General features: G+C 36.1%; 1 protein-coding gene across 18 annotated transcripts in view; it reads right to left on the bottom strand.

Moving 5' to 3' along the window:
- Positions 1-835: 835 nt before the first annotated feature.
- Positions 836-15,174, bottom strand: part of TIA1 (TIA1 cytotoxic granule associated RNA binding protein) — a 34,535-nt gene continuing 20,196 nt past the window's right edge. For 8 of the 18 annotated variants that reach the window (XM_033124588.1, XM_033124586.1, XM_033124590.1 and 5 more), the window contains 6 exons: positions 11,066-11,174; positions 10,585-10,680; positions 10,384-10,468; positions 10,023-10,146; positions 9,033-9,178; positions 836-8,047 (listed from right to left, as the gene is read on the bottom strand). In XM_033124588.1, coding sequence (XP_032980479.1) covers positions 7,921-8,047; positions 9,033-9,178; positions 10,023-10,146; positions 10,384-10,468; positions 10,585-10,680; positions 11,066-11,174 — 687 coding nt within the window. In that variant the 3' untranslated portion in view covers positions 836-7,920. Of the gene's footprint in view, positions 8,048-9,032; positions 9,179-10,022; positions 10,147-10,383; positions 10,469-10,584; positions 10,681-10,932; positions 11,175-15,174 lie in introns of those variants that run through there. The other 10 variants (XM_033124589.1, XM_033124587.1, XM_033124592.1 and 7 more) reach the window with 6 other exon arrangements.

The raw sequence follows: 15,174 nt of genomic DNA, 5'->3' as shown, positions 1-15,174 counted from the left end.
TCCGTTTTTTTTTGTTTTTTTTTTTATATATAAGGTGAAATGCTTTTTGTATTTCAGAATGGTTGAATTGTGGGGTTGTTTTTTGGGTGATCATTTACTTTGGTGATTTATTAATAGTTTGTTGTGTTGAGACATAAAAAAATTGCTTTCTTAAACTCATCTTTTTTCTCTTCTTGTCTCTTTACAGCAAAATGAACTGGGAAGGCAGTCCTCACTAGTTAACTGTCTTCACCGCCCACTCCTTAACCTATTGCAGTTCACATTCTGCTCCCACTTCACTGAAAATGCTCACTTTAAAGCCACCAGTTACTTCTTTATTGCTCAATCCAGTGGACTTTTTTCTCCAGAACTTCTTGTAGTTTTTCCTCTCTGCAGTATTTGACACTCTTGACTACGTTTTGTTGCATTTTTTCCTCCTTGATTTCTGAAACAGCACAGACCCTCTGTATTTCTCCTGTCAAGCAGCTCTTATTCTCCTTTGCACGCTTGTCTCTGCCCCCTTAAAACACTGGTGCACCCACTCTTCTCACTCTACCCTCTCTCTGAGTGATTTCCACTCCATGGATTAACTATCACCTAAATGCTGATGAGTCCCATCTCTATATCCAGCCTGGATCTTCCTTCTAAATTCCCAATCATTACCTACTGGATATTTCTATCTGACCGTCACACATGTCCAAGCTCCACATTTTGAATGATGGAACTTACTATCAGTTCTCATCTCCTGCCCTCTGAACAGCTTCTATCCTTATTCATCCTTATAAACTGCTCCTCTTCCTTTTCCCACCCCAGTAACTAACCCCCCCCCCCCCCCGCTCCCCAATCCATCCAATTGCTCAAACCAGGAACCCGGGAGACACCTTGGCTAAACACAAATTAGATCAATGGCTCCCTAGGACCTTTAGGATAAAAAAAGTTCAAGTTACGTGGCATGGTATAAAGAATTGGGCCTGTCCTGATTTGGTCCTTTAGTTTTAGCTCTTCACCACATCCAGTACTCTAGCCAGTAGTACGGTACTATCAGCACATGGTAGAAATCCATTTGGTCAAAACCACATTGTTTGAGGTAACGATTCAACAGACATAAATTGAGCACCTATTATTTGCCACGTACTGGATATATACAGCATTGAAGAAAATAGTCACCAGCCTTTAGTTTAGTGGGGAACACAGGTTTTAAAGATATCACACATTAAGACAAATGCTATAAAGGAAAAGTTTAAGATAGTTTGAGAGGCTACTGATTTAGATCGTCGGTAAAGAAAGGAAGGCCTTTTAGAGGAAATGACATTTAAGCAGAGCGTTGAAGACAAAGAGCAGGCAAAAGGCGTTTATGTGGCAAGGCCCGGCGACAGTAGTCCCCAATCCACCTTCCTTTGCCAGTTGACTCAATGGTAGGCATTGTCAATAGAGGGCACTCGGGGGAACAATGCAAGGTGATGGTGACGGGGAGGCACTGCCCTTATGGATTCTGATGCTTTTCTTCAATGCAGGAGCTAGTGCATCAGTGTATGGAAGGCCCAGGGGTGCTCCCCTCAGTGGTCCTCAGGACCGGCCCTCTCTGCCCCATAAGGCCCCTCTCCCCACCTGCAGCTGCTTCCATGGCAGCTTTGGCTACATCAGCCTGCAACTCTCTCTAGGACATGACAGATAAAATACAGGACACCCAGTTAAATTGGAATTTCAGTTTAAAAAATGAGTAATTTAGTGTTCCATGCAGTATTTGGGATTGTTTTTAGTGCTCTACCTGGGAACCGTTTCCCCAGCTGTTGGACCTTTCCGAGACCAGCTCTGGCCCATGCCCTCTGGCATGCTTCTTCACCAGGCTGCACATTCCTGTGCTAATCAAGCCCTCTTAGAGGTCACAATCTCAGTCAGGCCCCCGCTAAACCCACTCTAAATACTAGCTGCTTTTTGTGTACCTGCAACTTCTGGATCCCTTTGAGTCCTTGTTTTACCCCTTTTAGTAGTTACTATTTAAGAATTTACATTAAAATTTCCTTTTTCAAATTTTAGTGTTGGTCTCTATCTCCTGACTGGACCCTGACATAAAGTGTTTCCTTATTCAGGAAACTGAAAGATGAGTGTGGAGTAGAAGGCTTATTGGGAGAGTGGAGAATTGCTTGCTGTGAAGTTGGTGAAGTACAGATTACACTTTAAAAGATTTTAGATTACCTCCTAAATCCAACTTGAAGCAAACAAAAACTTTCAAGCAGGGGTGTCATGATCAGATTTACATGTTTAAAAGATTCCGTTGTGCTTCTGATTCTGGTAGGAAATTGTTAGCACCTTGGTTCTGGATCTTTCCTTCTGTAAACCAGAGACCCCCATAAACAGTATCTTACATGAAACTAGGGAGGCAGAGAAAAACTTACAAATTCCACACTGAGGAGAACTGTGGTACTGAGGCCAATAGAGGGCGGTGGGTTAAGAACGGGTAGTGAGGAGGGGCTGGTGGTGGCAGATTTCAGAAATCACCAGTAAATATTCACTCTGAGAGCCAAACTTCGAATGGGTTCTACTGTGAGGACTGAACAAGTGTGAAAGATGGGAAAGGAAGGGAAGTGTATGAAGTGCCTGGGGGTGTGTGAGTCCTCCAGATGCGTACAGAAAGCAAGTTTGGGGATCCCCTTGAAAGGTAGGAGTTAGATCCCTTAATGTAGCAGATGAAGGAACCAGGGGAGCTCAGAGCTGGCACAGGACCCTTCTACCTAAGATCACATCCCAAGACAGGACCCATGGCTACACTTTCAGAGATAGTTTGTTGTAGCCACAGGACAGAGATGAAAAACCTAGACAGGGTCATTTCACTCTACTGCTGGTACTTGGTCTGGGAAAGTTCAACTGTTTCAAATACGAATAGAAAGGAATAGCACAGCATTTATACAGAGATATTCTAATTAAAAGTAGGAAAGAGTAACAAAACTTACCTAGTTTCTCAGAAGAAAAATCGCAAGAAAAATGTTCCCACAAAGCAGCTGAAAATAATATATCAACATTCCGATGTGAATTTAAAAAAATCTAATGAAGCACATGCAGCTAAAAAACACAAGAATTCAGGGAAGAGATGTCTGTCAAGTAAAATAGAAATTGGTAGCACTTAGGAAACAAAAAGACAAAAGCATTTCAGAAATGAAGACTAAATTAAAAGGAACATAAACGAGTCTGGATACCAGAAGAAGCACATTCAGGAACAGAGATTAGAAATGAGAAAAGCAAAAAAGATAAAAAGAATTAAGAACAAATGGTAGACAAGATCCAACATACAACTGGAGTTGCCAAAGAAAGCCTAAGCAGTGGAATAGTACAAATATTTACAATTCAGGAAAACTTCTGAAATATTATCTTAATACATGTACTGGCTCAGGAAGGGAAGGTTTCCTTTGTGTTTTTCCTGACAATTTTTTCTTTTGCTGGATGTTCTTCCAGTATTTAAGTTTTCTCACATCCTCCATACTATACAATTTATCTGCATAGCCCAACTTGTCAGATAAGAGTCTAGCCTTCTGAACATCAGTCTGGACTGGGTACCAAGTCACTTCACAGGTGTTATCCTGGGACTTCCTTTTATTTTACTCGTGTTGGATCCTGTTTCTAGAAACTACATAATATTTTTTCTTGATGTTCATTCTTGTTTTGATGGAGTGGATCCAGTAGATGAGAATCAGTGAACGGGAAGAAAATCTTTTCAGAACTTGTATGTCTAAAAATCCTATTTTTGTTGTCGCCATGACAGTGTAATTGGAGAGAGAATTCATGCAAACTTTTGAACACAGTACTCCATTGATCCCTGGTTTCCAATGTTTTTGTTGAGTATTATCCTCAACCCTTTGGCTACCTGGTAAATTTTACAATATTCTCTTTATGTCTGGTGTCCTAAAATTGCATGGTGATATGCCTTCGTATGGGTCTTTTATAGTTATTATGCTAATAATAGCCTTTTTTCAATCATAAGAACCATTTTATTAGGGAAAATTTATTACCTAATAAGTCCCACCCACTCCCTTATTTTCTCAGTTCTTATCCTGGAACTCCTATTGGTTAGACATTAAACCTCCCAAACTGACCCATATTTATTTTCCCCCCCTTTACTTCTGATTTCTGTTCTAGAACATTTGTCTTTTAATATTTTCATTGAATTTATTCCTATTTTAGGACTAAAACTTTAGTTGTATCCAGTTCTAATTTCTTGAATACAGTGTTTTATCTCAGTTCTTAGAAGTTTTCTAATTCTTGGGAATTGCTTTTTGTTTAGATCTACCTTTCACAATCAAAATTTTTCTCAATTTCTGGTGATCTTTGGCTCTTTATTTAAAAGTGAAGCACTAAAAACCTGTTTGGAAGATTTGTGTACATGGGAAGGGTGGCCAGTTGGCTTTTTGTTGGAGATCCTCAAATGTCAACACCTGCCTTTTCTCCAAAGAGTTTAGTTTTTCACAGAAGGATCCTCCATGTCCTGCCTGGTGTGTTTAACTGTGCTATTTGTATTGTGGAGCTGAACAAGGAGCTGGCAACTTCATCTATCCAGTATGTAAAATTGTGCTTAATCTCTATTTTCTGTACAGCATTTCACTCGAGGCCTAGTAACCTGAGTCAGACATTTACTTTTTCCTTTTTTAGTTGAACTACTATCAGAATAATTTCAGCCTTCAACTTTAGAGGCAAAATCTTTTAAGGTAAAATCCTATTCAATTGAGACATTCACATACACTCTATTAAGGCTCTTAAATTAACATTTGTTGTTTTGGAGGTATATTCTTCAAGTTTTAAACACAGCAATAAAATGCAGTGACTGGAGAAAATGTAATAACCCCCCCACAAAAAAATGATTTTGTTCTTAGAAACCATCACTCTTTCACTGAAAGGAAGGGCTTCCTTTTGATTTCCTATAAACACATTTTATTTTTCCCATTCAACTGTGTCCTCAAGAGCACCGTATGGCACTTAGTAAACCTCTTTGTATATGCAATCCAGTCCTATCAACTACCTTCTTAAATGTAACAGAACTCTCACACACATCCATAAAGGAAGATGAGCAAGCACAGGGACAAAACAGAAGAATAAAAACAATGATGTGAATCTTATTTTCAATAGGAAGATAATACCAACAAGGAAAATGAGATCCTGGTTTCATAATGAGTTAAATCTAAAGAATTCTAATTCTTTGTGGTATCAAACAGTAACCCAATGCAAATCATGGTTTCTGGAATAAGATTTTTAAAAATCTAACAAATATCTGAATCAATAGAACAAAATGGCTAGACTGAAAAAAAAAAAACAAACAAAAAAATCTCTCACACAATAATCACTGCAAGAAGATCCCACAGGTTATAGAAAAGATAAAGGAACTTTAATATCCAAACAGTCAGGGCAAAGAATACTGGATTAATGACCCAGTAAGTGTGAATCACTTCAGGTTCTTTACAGTACCAGATGTATTTTAAAATAAAATCTGAATGCATATTGCAGATAATGAAACCATTTCAAAAACTTTTAATTTCCTTACCTGATACCAATGCCAGTATGTTTAGACTGAAAAATCTTTAAATGATCTGTTTTAACACTAAGAGTAAGATTTAAATCAAAGTTAGCAATGTTCCTGAAATATGAATTTGTTCAGTAGTAACCTTTTCATCATGAATAATAAATACCACTTTCTTTTCAAAAAGTAGTCAATGTACATTTTCAGATTTGTGCAAGAAAATATACTGGCTAATAAAAAGTGTTATTATTTGAGATAGTCAAAATGAAAGAAAAACTATACTTTTGTTTAAATTATTTATGCCCAAATAATTTACCCTGCAATCCACAGATGTATAGTAAATAAAATATTTCTGAATCAGAGAAAAATGAGGGTCCTAAAATAGAAACATAAGCTACTAGAATCTAAACATAGCTTCCTGGTATTTTATTCTTTTTTTGAGTATTTCATTGAAACTGCTTTTGGTTGCATGCCCTGATCTGTAGAGGTTAACAAGGAAATAAAATTTCCAAGTAGTTAAAAAATTTACTCATCTTCCATAAAACAACTTTTAATGTAGCAACATTTAAAAATACACAGTGACTTAATGAAACATCAGTACAACTGCATAGAATAGAGCTCCAGAGAATTGTTTACTTATGTGTTGTCTTTCCTGGGCTCTGGTTTACAAGAGTATTGGCTTAGAGACCAGTTTAGAGTCATTTGCTCCTACTTGGAAGATACAGGCCAGGAAACGCTAAGATTTCACAGGCCTTTTCTCTTTCTAAATAAAATGGTAGGAGTTCTCTGAAGGTCTTAAAAACAACCAACCATCCAAATGTGTATACTGGGGACCCTTCCCGTTTGTGAGTCAAGGAAGAAGGGAGTTTGTGACTTTCACTGAAAACAAAACAAAATCTCCCATAACTCTTCTAAGAGACACTGAAATGTACTAGAAATTTCAAAACTAGAACAATGCCATCAAAGGTTAAGCCTCTTAATGCTTGGAGCCATCCCAAAATAATAAAATTGGGAACTCCAGGGAAATAGGTACCAAAAAAAAACAAACCAAAAACGAAAAAAAAAACCCAAAATAATGATTGCACTGAGGATTCTCCTCTTTGAAGGCTGTTTAAGGAGGTAGGATTTTAAGGATTTTTGTGTATTTATCTTTTGGCCTCTGAATATTTAAAAAATGCTTTGCCCGGCTGGTCCTTCAGGCTAATTTTGGAGTTCACGATGAACCCCAAGCCTGACATAAGGATATTCTACAGTTTCACAGCTATCCTTTGTACATATTAAAATTTAGTTGATTTACTCTTTTTGAGTAAATAAACTAGAAAATGGCAAATTAATATATTCCTTTACATACAACTTTGTCTCAAAATTCTTGAAAAACAAGAGCAGATGACTTTGTGTTTAAAGACTACCAAAGTATGTATTGGATATTCACATGCAAACTTAAAACCTTCTAAATCTTCTGTCAACTCTGCATGATACCTTTAAGAAGGAAATGACATACAAAGTTTGCTAACTGTGCAAAATATTAAATTGCTAAAACATTTTACATATGAAATAATACATGTAAATGTAGAAGTTGACACATGAAATTAGCACGGGTTCATAAGAACTTATCACATTTCTGAGATTTTCTTTAGTAACAAGTTTTTGTTTTTGTATTTCCTGGCACACCGCAAAATTTATCACAGAAGATAAAAATCCTTTTAAACAAAGTCAACAGAGAATTCTTGAGGCACCTTCTCATATAAAACACAAGATGAATGCAATTATCAATCCATCTGAGAAAAGTTTTCAATCTAAGTGAGCATCATTTTTTCCCAGTTAAGTATATTTTACAGAACTTTAATAAGGCAAGACAAATTTGTGAAAAAATGTAGATACAAAAATGATGTAAACTAATAATTTATATTTAAAAACCCCCAAAGGGAAAACAGTGAAGATGGGATAGTTCAAACAATACCTTTAAAAAAACCCCTAAAACAATTGTGCACAAGCTGAAGATTACAAAGAACTTCTAGACTCTGCACAGTTTTGGTTTTTTGTTTTTGTTACACCTTTGTATTACATGTTTGAAATCATATTAGGAATGCAAACTAGCACTGCACACTACTTTAGTGGAAAAAAGTTCAACATTGTGCAATTTTCTGCCTCTTAATTTTAAAAAAGTGGCAGCAATCCCTGCATTTGTATTTGAAACAAGGATCTGAGAAACTTTATCAAAAAAGGTAATGAAGGCAAAAATTGGCAGACATCCAGCATCTTGTTTCTTTTTAAAACAACGTGGATAAGTAATTTCATGATTAAAAAATGAATCTTTTAAATAAATACATTGTATCTGACATTTGCACTGACTGATTTGATAAATCTTTAAGTAAACAACGGCTTTACTATACTCCCTGTAGCCTCAAGCCACTGGCTTTAGATTCTGGAGTCCTTTTTCACTGGGTTTCATACCCTGCCACTCGATACCCTGCAGGCTGATTAGGCAACATGCTGCCATTCTGTCCTGGAGGAGGCTGCACTCCATAATTTGGTCCCATCCACGGTGCAGAAGATTGTGTCTGACTGGTAGAAAATGTGAAAGAAGCAGAGGAGAGGGGAATTCCACTGATTAAAATAAAATGTACTGCCAAGAACAAATAACATGTACAGGAGAAATATACTTTTCATTAAGCCCAAATATAAGAATAATTGCTATACTAAGGAAAGGACAAACTTATTTCTCTTAAAAAACAAGCATCCTCATAGGTTTAATTTGTGCAGTTTAATTTTGTTAGTTTAATTATAGCTAAGAAAATACCCTTAACCTATAAACATTTATCCTCTTTGACCTCAGGGAAAAAACTCATCTTTCATCTCAGGAAAGAACACTGCCCATCTGTGTTGGACATATATATGTTGAATAAGCCACTGGAAATAAACTTGACCATTTGGTATGATGAAGACTAGCATTTATATTACTCAATGAAACAATTATTTTAAAAACAATTATTAGCATATGTAAGCTCAAATTTTTTCAACATTATAAATACAAGAATTTTTTAAAGATTCTTTTAAAATAAAAACTGCAAAGTATTTTAATTTCCAGTTTGTTTTTCAAAAATTTAAGTAAAACTGCATAATTCAGAATATATAAAAAAAACTTCCACGTAACAATGTATGAATAAACCTTTTTGCACAGAAAAAAAGCAGAATGAATATAACACTAGCAACAAAATAACTGTATTCAAGAATGCCAAGTGACAATTAGTCATATAAAAAGCTTGACAACTATCAAGCTCTTATTTTCTTAAATATTAGTTGCTTCATTACCAAAATTATATAATGCTGGTTATACCTCAAGGCAATATGTTTCTAGGCAAATTTTTGAAGAGATACACTTAAAATTATAAATTTAAAACTAAGTGTTTTTTTTTAAACTAAGTCTTTCAAAGTCTACAGCTATGCTTTAGAAAGAGGGCCACATTACCTACTAATTACTTAAAATTTCTTCCTAAGTTCTTGACATTTTCAAAGGCTAATAATAAAGGAAAAGAGCAAATATGCTTACTTAAATCCCTGCTGGTTCCATGCCTGGCCATACATTCCATATGCAGGTACTTGCCAACCGTTAGGCATATACTGGCCAATTTGTTGTGCGTTTCCATACCACTGGCCCCACTGGCCATAAGCTTGTGGATATCCAATTTGATTCTGCTATTAAGTAAAATTATAACAGGTAATTACTATTTGAAGTTATATGTCTTAATATACCACAAATACCTAATATACCACAAATACATAGCCATAACACATAGGGTATCATTACAATTAAAAAGGATAAATAAGAATTTAGAAAGTGACTGCTAAAAAAATACTAGGGTTATATTGCTGTAACTCTATGTGATGTTCTGAATGGCATATTCTTTGTAAGGCAGTAGGTAATGCCCTAGTATAAATACTACACTCAGCATAATAAGTGTTTTGTACACTATCCACATGACTGTTTCCTTTAGATAAGGAAGATATAAAGATTATTCCTATATTCAGTTTACTTATGAAACTTACTACAGTTTAGGATTTTCTTACTCCTATCTTGGTGCTCTATTTACAAGTTCCTCATAGAAATTTTTGTGGGATCAAGTTAACCACTAAAGCTGCCTGGAAAAACAAAAGCAGCAAAATCTGGAAGAAAATCCCAAGGCCCTAAACATAAATATAGTTTTATTTTTGTTTCAATTGAGTCAACCATACTTGTGAGTTCTCCAAATACTATGTGAATAAATCTACCAAGTATTAAGAAAAAATTTAGTAAGGTTTGTGAGAGCATTTTAAAATCCACTGTGTGTCAGTCAGCTGAGGCGGTCACATTCACCATGCCACCACTGAAATCCATGACCCAAGCTGGAACTATAATACATGTAGGAAGAGCCCTGCTATACTATCGCTTTAGTAGAAACTAGAAAGTTATTAACAAGGATTATAAGCAATTTCATTTAAAAATAACCTTATTATTAGTATTAGCCTAGCAATTACTTCGCAAAGTCAAGAAGCCTCTCACCTGTTGCACGGGATTTATCATATCAAGAGTTTCTTTGCCCCAATAGCATTTCACAACATGACCTTCAATGGTAGTTCCATTAACAGAAACAATCGCATGTGCTGCACTTTCGTGGGAATTGAACCTATCGAAAACAATATTCAGAACACCAATATAAATTGTTTGAAATACTTATGAATAAAACCTATTTATAAAACAGGCAGTTCATATAAAATAATTAATAAAACGGAATATTTTCTTTTTTTGTTAGATCTTAGAATTCTGGAGAAACTTCTTTTAATAGAAGATATTTTATTGGCTTTGTGTTGGAAGGAGGGAGCTATTCAAAAAACAGCAGCAAATTAAAAAAAATGATCCCTACCGAACAAATGAATATCCTTTATCTGGAAAGACTCGAATTTCCATTATTTGTCCAAATGGCGAAAAAGTCTGACGCATTAGCTGTTCTGTTAGAAAAGAATAAAAACAAACCCCAGTAAGTCATATTAAAATTCTACAAATATCAAGCTTTTCAGTTTAAAAAAATTACTCTCCAGATGCCACCCAGGTAAAGCTGCCATACCTGTTAGCCCAGAAGTGACGCCTCCACAGTAGACAGTACAGTTACTTGGACTAGACTGATTTACAACTTCATCATAGGATAGCTGTTTGGTGTTTGCTGGGGATGGAAAGTTTTATAATTTTAATTCATTAAATAAAATGTTCAGAAACAGAAATGCAGCATTAACTACACTACTGTAGCGGTAACATTGACCAAAATGCTTATATAACACACATTACATTTGACTTAAGATTAAACCTCCCCCAAGAATGTCTAAAAAATTACTTGGTATTTTCTATTTAATAGGAGACTTGACATTAGAGATAGTACCATTTATTATTTATAATTACAAAAATGAAAACTAAGTACATTTTTGAACAGTAGTCTTGATTTGCTTCTCATCTATTTCTGCAACAAGTCTCCGGGAACAGCTCTAACATTTAAAATCTAGTGTATTTTCCTCCAAAATTCCACATTTCCTTTTCTTCTCCAATACACCTACACTCATATGTACTCTTTGGAGCTGGAGGCTTTCGGGTTGCCCAGTTAGTTCTGATTTGTCTTCCACCAAGCCACTGGCCACCCATCTGTTGAATGGCGTTTTCTGCATCCTGTTCCGTACAACAGTAGAAATGACAAAGAAGCCATTATTAGTTGATGTTTAAACAACTGTTAGCAGTAGAGAAAACTCATCATTGGTTTTCACAAATATTTTTTGAATGAACATGCTTAAAATTCAATGGTGCTTTTAAATTATCTTTTATTTGGGTAATTGTCTGAGAGTCCAGAGCCCAAAAGCCCTTCTGAAGCAGCCAAAGTTCATGCAACAACTCAAGACTACTATGGATGAAAATCTCACTTTATACAATCCAACAAGCTTGTTAATGACAGTATTTTGTTTCTCACTTCATCCAACAAGTAAATGTTGAATAGCTATCACGTTCTAGGCAGCAGGTTAAGCGCTAGGCATATGTTGGTGAATGAGGCAGACATGGTCTCTGCTGCCAGAACTTACATTCTTTTGGGGGGACAAATAATTACAAATTATGGTACATGCCCTGAGAGAAATAAAACGCTGAGATAGAAATAGAAATTATGGAAGTGGGGATTTACTTTAGATAGCATGATTAGGGAAGGTCTTGCTGAAATGACATTTAAGCTGAAATTGAGAGGAATAGAAACTAGCTAGCCAAGTCAAAACACAGGGAAGAAAGCCCCAGGAGAATGAAAAGCATTGTAAAGTGTGTTAAGGTAGCAAAGAGATTAATCTGCATCTGAAAGAAGAATGTGAAAGACAACTAAGTTTCAGTGGAATCTAGTGAGCAAAAAGGAAGGGTGCGAGAAGAACCTGAAAGATTTTAAGTAAGAAATCATCATGATCAGATTTTTGTTTTAAGAAGGCCATTCTTAGTGCTGGGAGGAGAACGGTTTAGGGAAATGGGTAGTAAAAAGAAAACGATATTTTATGAGACTAATAGATTAATAATATCCAGATTTAAAAACTGTTAGTGGTCAGGACTAGTACAGTAGAAGTGAATGGAATCTAAAGGAAGTTAACAGAATTAGGGGTGGGGAGTGCTTAGTAAGCAAAAGGAGAGGAATCAAAGATAACTCCTAGATTCCTGCTCTGGCAGCCGGGAGGATAGTACTAGCATTGACTGAAATAAGAAGCCTGGGAGGGAGGGGCAGAACAAGTTTGAGGAAGAAACAAAGAACTCCATTTAAGGTATTAAGTTTGAGATTCTATAAGACATCTATCTAAATGAAGACCATTTATTTATAAGTGTGGAGCACAAAGAAGTAAACTGTACTAGAAATATAAAATTAGAGTTATGAAGAAAGATTAGAGAGTGAAAAGAAAAACATCCTGGGACAGAGCCCTGAAAAAAAGGCAAAATCTGAAAACTGGGTAAAGGAAAGGGTGCCAGGTAAGGTAACTAAGAAGGAGTAGCCAGTGACGAAGGAAGGAACCCACAAAAGCGAAGGAAGAAACCCACAAAAGCGTACTGTCACAGAGCCAAGGAAGGAAAAGTCAAGAGGTGAACTTGAAAAGAGTAGTGTTGGTAGACAGTGGTAAAGAGTTGGTAGAGCATAAAAGCAAACTTGGAATGAAATGAAAAGTAAATGGGGTGCTGGTTTGGTTTGCGTGTGTCATATGTGGGCTTAACCTAGCACAAAGGAACAGGCAAATTCAAGGCTAAATAAAAGCCATTCTTGAGACATATACAAAGGAAATGCATACAGCAGTTCCCCTTTATCCATGAGGAGTATGTTCCAGGACCTCCAATTGATGCCTGAAAACACAGCTAGTACTAAACACTATATATACTATGTTTTTTCCTATACATACCTGTGATCAAGTTTAATTTATAAAGTAGAAACAGGGATTATCAATAACTTATGAAATAGAACAATTGTAACAATATACCATAATAAAAGTCATGTGAATGTGGTCTCACTCTCAAAATATCTTACTGTACTGTACTTAACCTTTTCACTTAAAGAAAGCACTTTATGGCTTTTCTTTGGCATATCCGAGTTGCCAGCATCACCGCTCTTGTGCTTTGGGGCCATTAAGTAAAATAAGGGTGACTTGAATACAAGCATTGCGGTACCACTACAGTTGATCTGACAACTGAGACAGCTACTACCGTGTTTCCCCGAAAATAAGACCTAGCCGGACAATCAGCTCTAATGGGTCTTTTGGAGCAAAAATTAATATAAGACCCCATATTGTATTGTATTATATTATACCCATTCTTATATTATACAAGACTGGGTCTTATATTAATTTTTGCTCCAAAAGACCCATTAGAGCTGATTGTCTGGCTAGGTCTTATTTTTGGGGAAATGGGGTAAGTGACTAACGGGCAGGTAGTGTACACAGTGTGGATACACAGGACAAAGGGATGATTCACCTCCTAGGTGGGACAGAGTGAGATTTCATCGCAGTACTAAGAATGGTGTGCAGTTTAAAATTTATGAATTGTTTATTTCTGGAATTTTCCATTTAATATTTTTGGACCACTGTTGACCATGGGTAACTGAAACCAAGGAAAGTGAAGCCATAGATAAGGGAGGGCTACTATATTGTTTAAAAGAAACAAACATTGTTTGCCACACTAACCAGTTTGAACTCCATGAGAAGTTTAACTACTGTTGTGGGTTGAACTGTATCCCTTAAATTGATATAAAGTTCCAACTAACCCCCCACTCATATAACTGTGAATGTGACCTTACTTGGAAATAGGATCTTTGCAGATGTATTACTTAAGATGAGGTCTTACTGGATTAGGGTGGGCCTCTTCTTAAAAGAAGAGGAGAAGCCGACGTGGATACACACAGAGGGAAGAGGACCATGTGAAGACAAAGGCAAGATACTGGAGTGATGCAGCCTTTTAAAAGGCAGTAATACCAAGAATTGTTGGCAACCTAAGAAGAGGGAAGGAGTAAGTCTTCCACACAGCCTTCAGAGGGAGCATGGCCATGATAACACCTTGATTTTGGAGTTCTATCTTCAAGAACTTTGAGAGAATAAATTTTGTTGCTTTAAGCCAGGGGTGTCCAAACTGCAGCCCGCGGGCCAACTGCGGCCCATGATCCACTGTTAATTGGCCCGCAGCAAATTCCAAAAATATATTTAGTTTACTTAAATAAACCAGGTGAGGCAATACGTACTTCACCTCGAGTGGCCCAGCTGTTTGTATATTTTACCGCATATGGCCCTTGGTGAAAACCGTTGAAAAAAGTTTGGACACCCCTGCTTTAAGCCATTCAATTTATGGTATTCTGATATAGCAGCCTTAGGAAACAAATGCAACTACCGTATTTTGCAGTGTATAATGTGCACTTTTTTTGCCCAAATTTGTCAGGGAAAAATAGGATGTGAATTATACATGGGCAGTACTAATTCTCTATCTAAATAAAAGTTTTTAATTCTTTTATTTATGCTTATGAGTTGAAGGTGCAACTCTAGAAATCAATAACGATATCCGTATGCAAAATAATACCCTGGAATACAATAATCGGTTTTGTTGAACTTGTGACAAAGGAACTTTGCAACGAGGAAGAGTTCTTGGCCTTCTGTGATGCATAAATATCGTAAATTTGTTACCGGTACATAAAATTTCTTGTGTTTTGTATATGTTCTTGTTTTTGTAATTATTTGTTACATAAAATTTCTTCTACCATAGTATGTTAAAAAATAAATGCTAAAATTCCTTTATAATACAAAAATCAAGTATCTAAATGTAAACAAATAAAAATTTGAATAAAAAAATTAAAACGAAAGATTTTTTTTCCCCTGAAAGTTTGGGCCAAAAACGAGGGTGCACATTATACACGACAAAATACAGTATTCGTTCACAACGAAGGAAAAAACTTTTTATGCTGTGTGTGTGTGTGTGTGTGTGTGTGTGTGTACGGTTGTGAATGGGAGATGAAGTTGAAACATGCGCAAACAACGCTTTTGAGAAGCTTGATTCTGAATTACAGCAGAGAAATGGGGATATAGGTAGGAAAGGGATATGGGTAGGAAAGTGTGATTTTGATTAAGAGATATGAGAATATACTTTTTTAGTTGATAGGAATGATCCAGTGGAGAGGGAAAGA

The sequence above is a fragment of the Rhinolophus ferrumequinum genome, chromosome 13 (assembly GCF_004115265.2).
Source record: "Rhinolophus ferrumequinum isolate MPI-CBG mRhiFer1 chromosome 13, mRhiFer1_v1.p, whole genome shotgun sequence".
Classification (NCBI taxonomy): domain Eukaryota; kingdom Metazoa; phylum Chordata; class Mammalia; order Chiroptera; family Rhinolophidae; genus Rhinolophus; species Rhinolophus ferrumequinum.
This window is presented reverse-complemented; position numbering and strand designations above follow the sequence as displayed.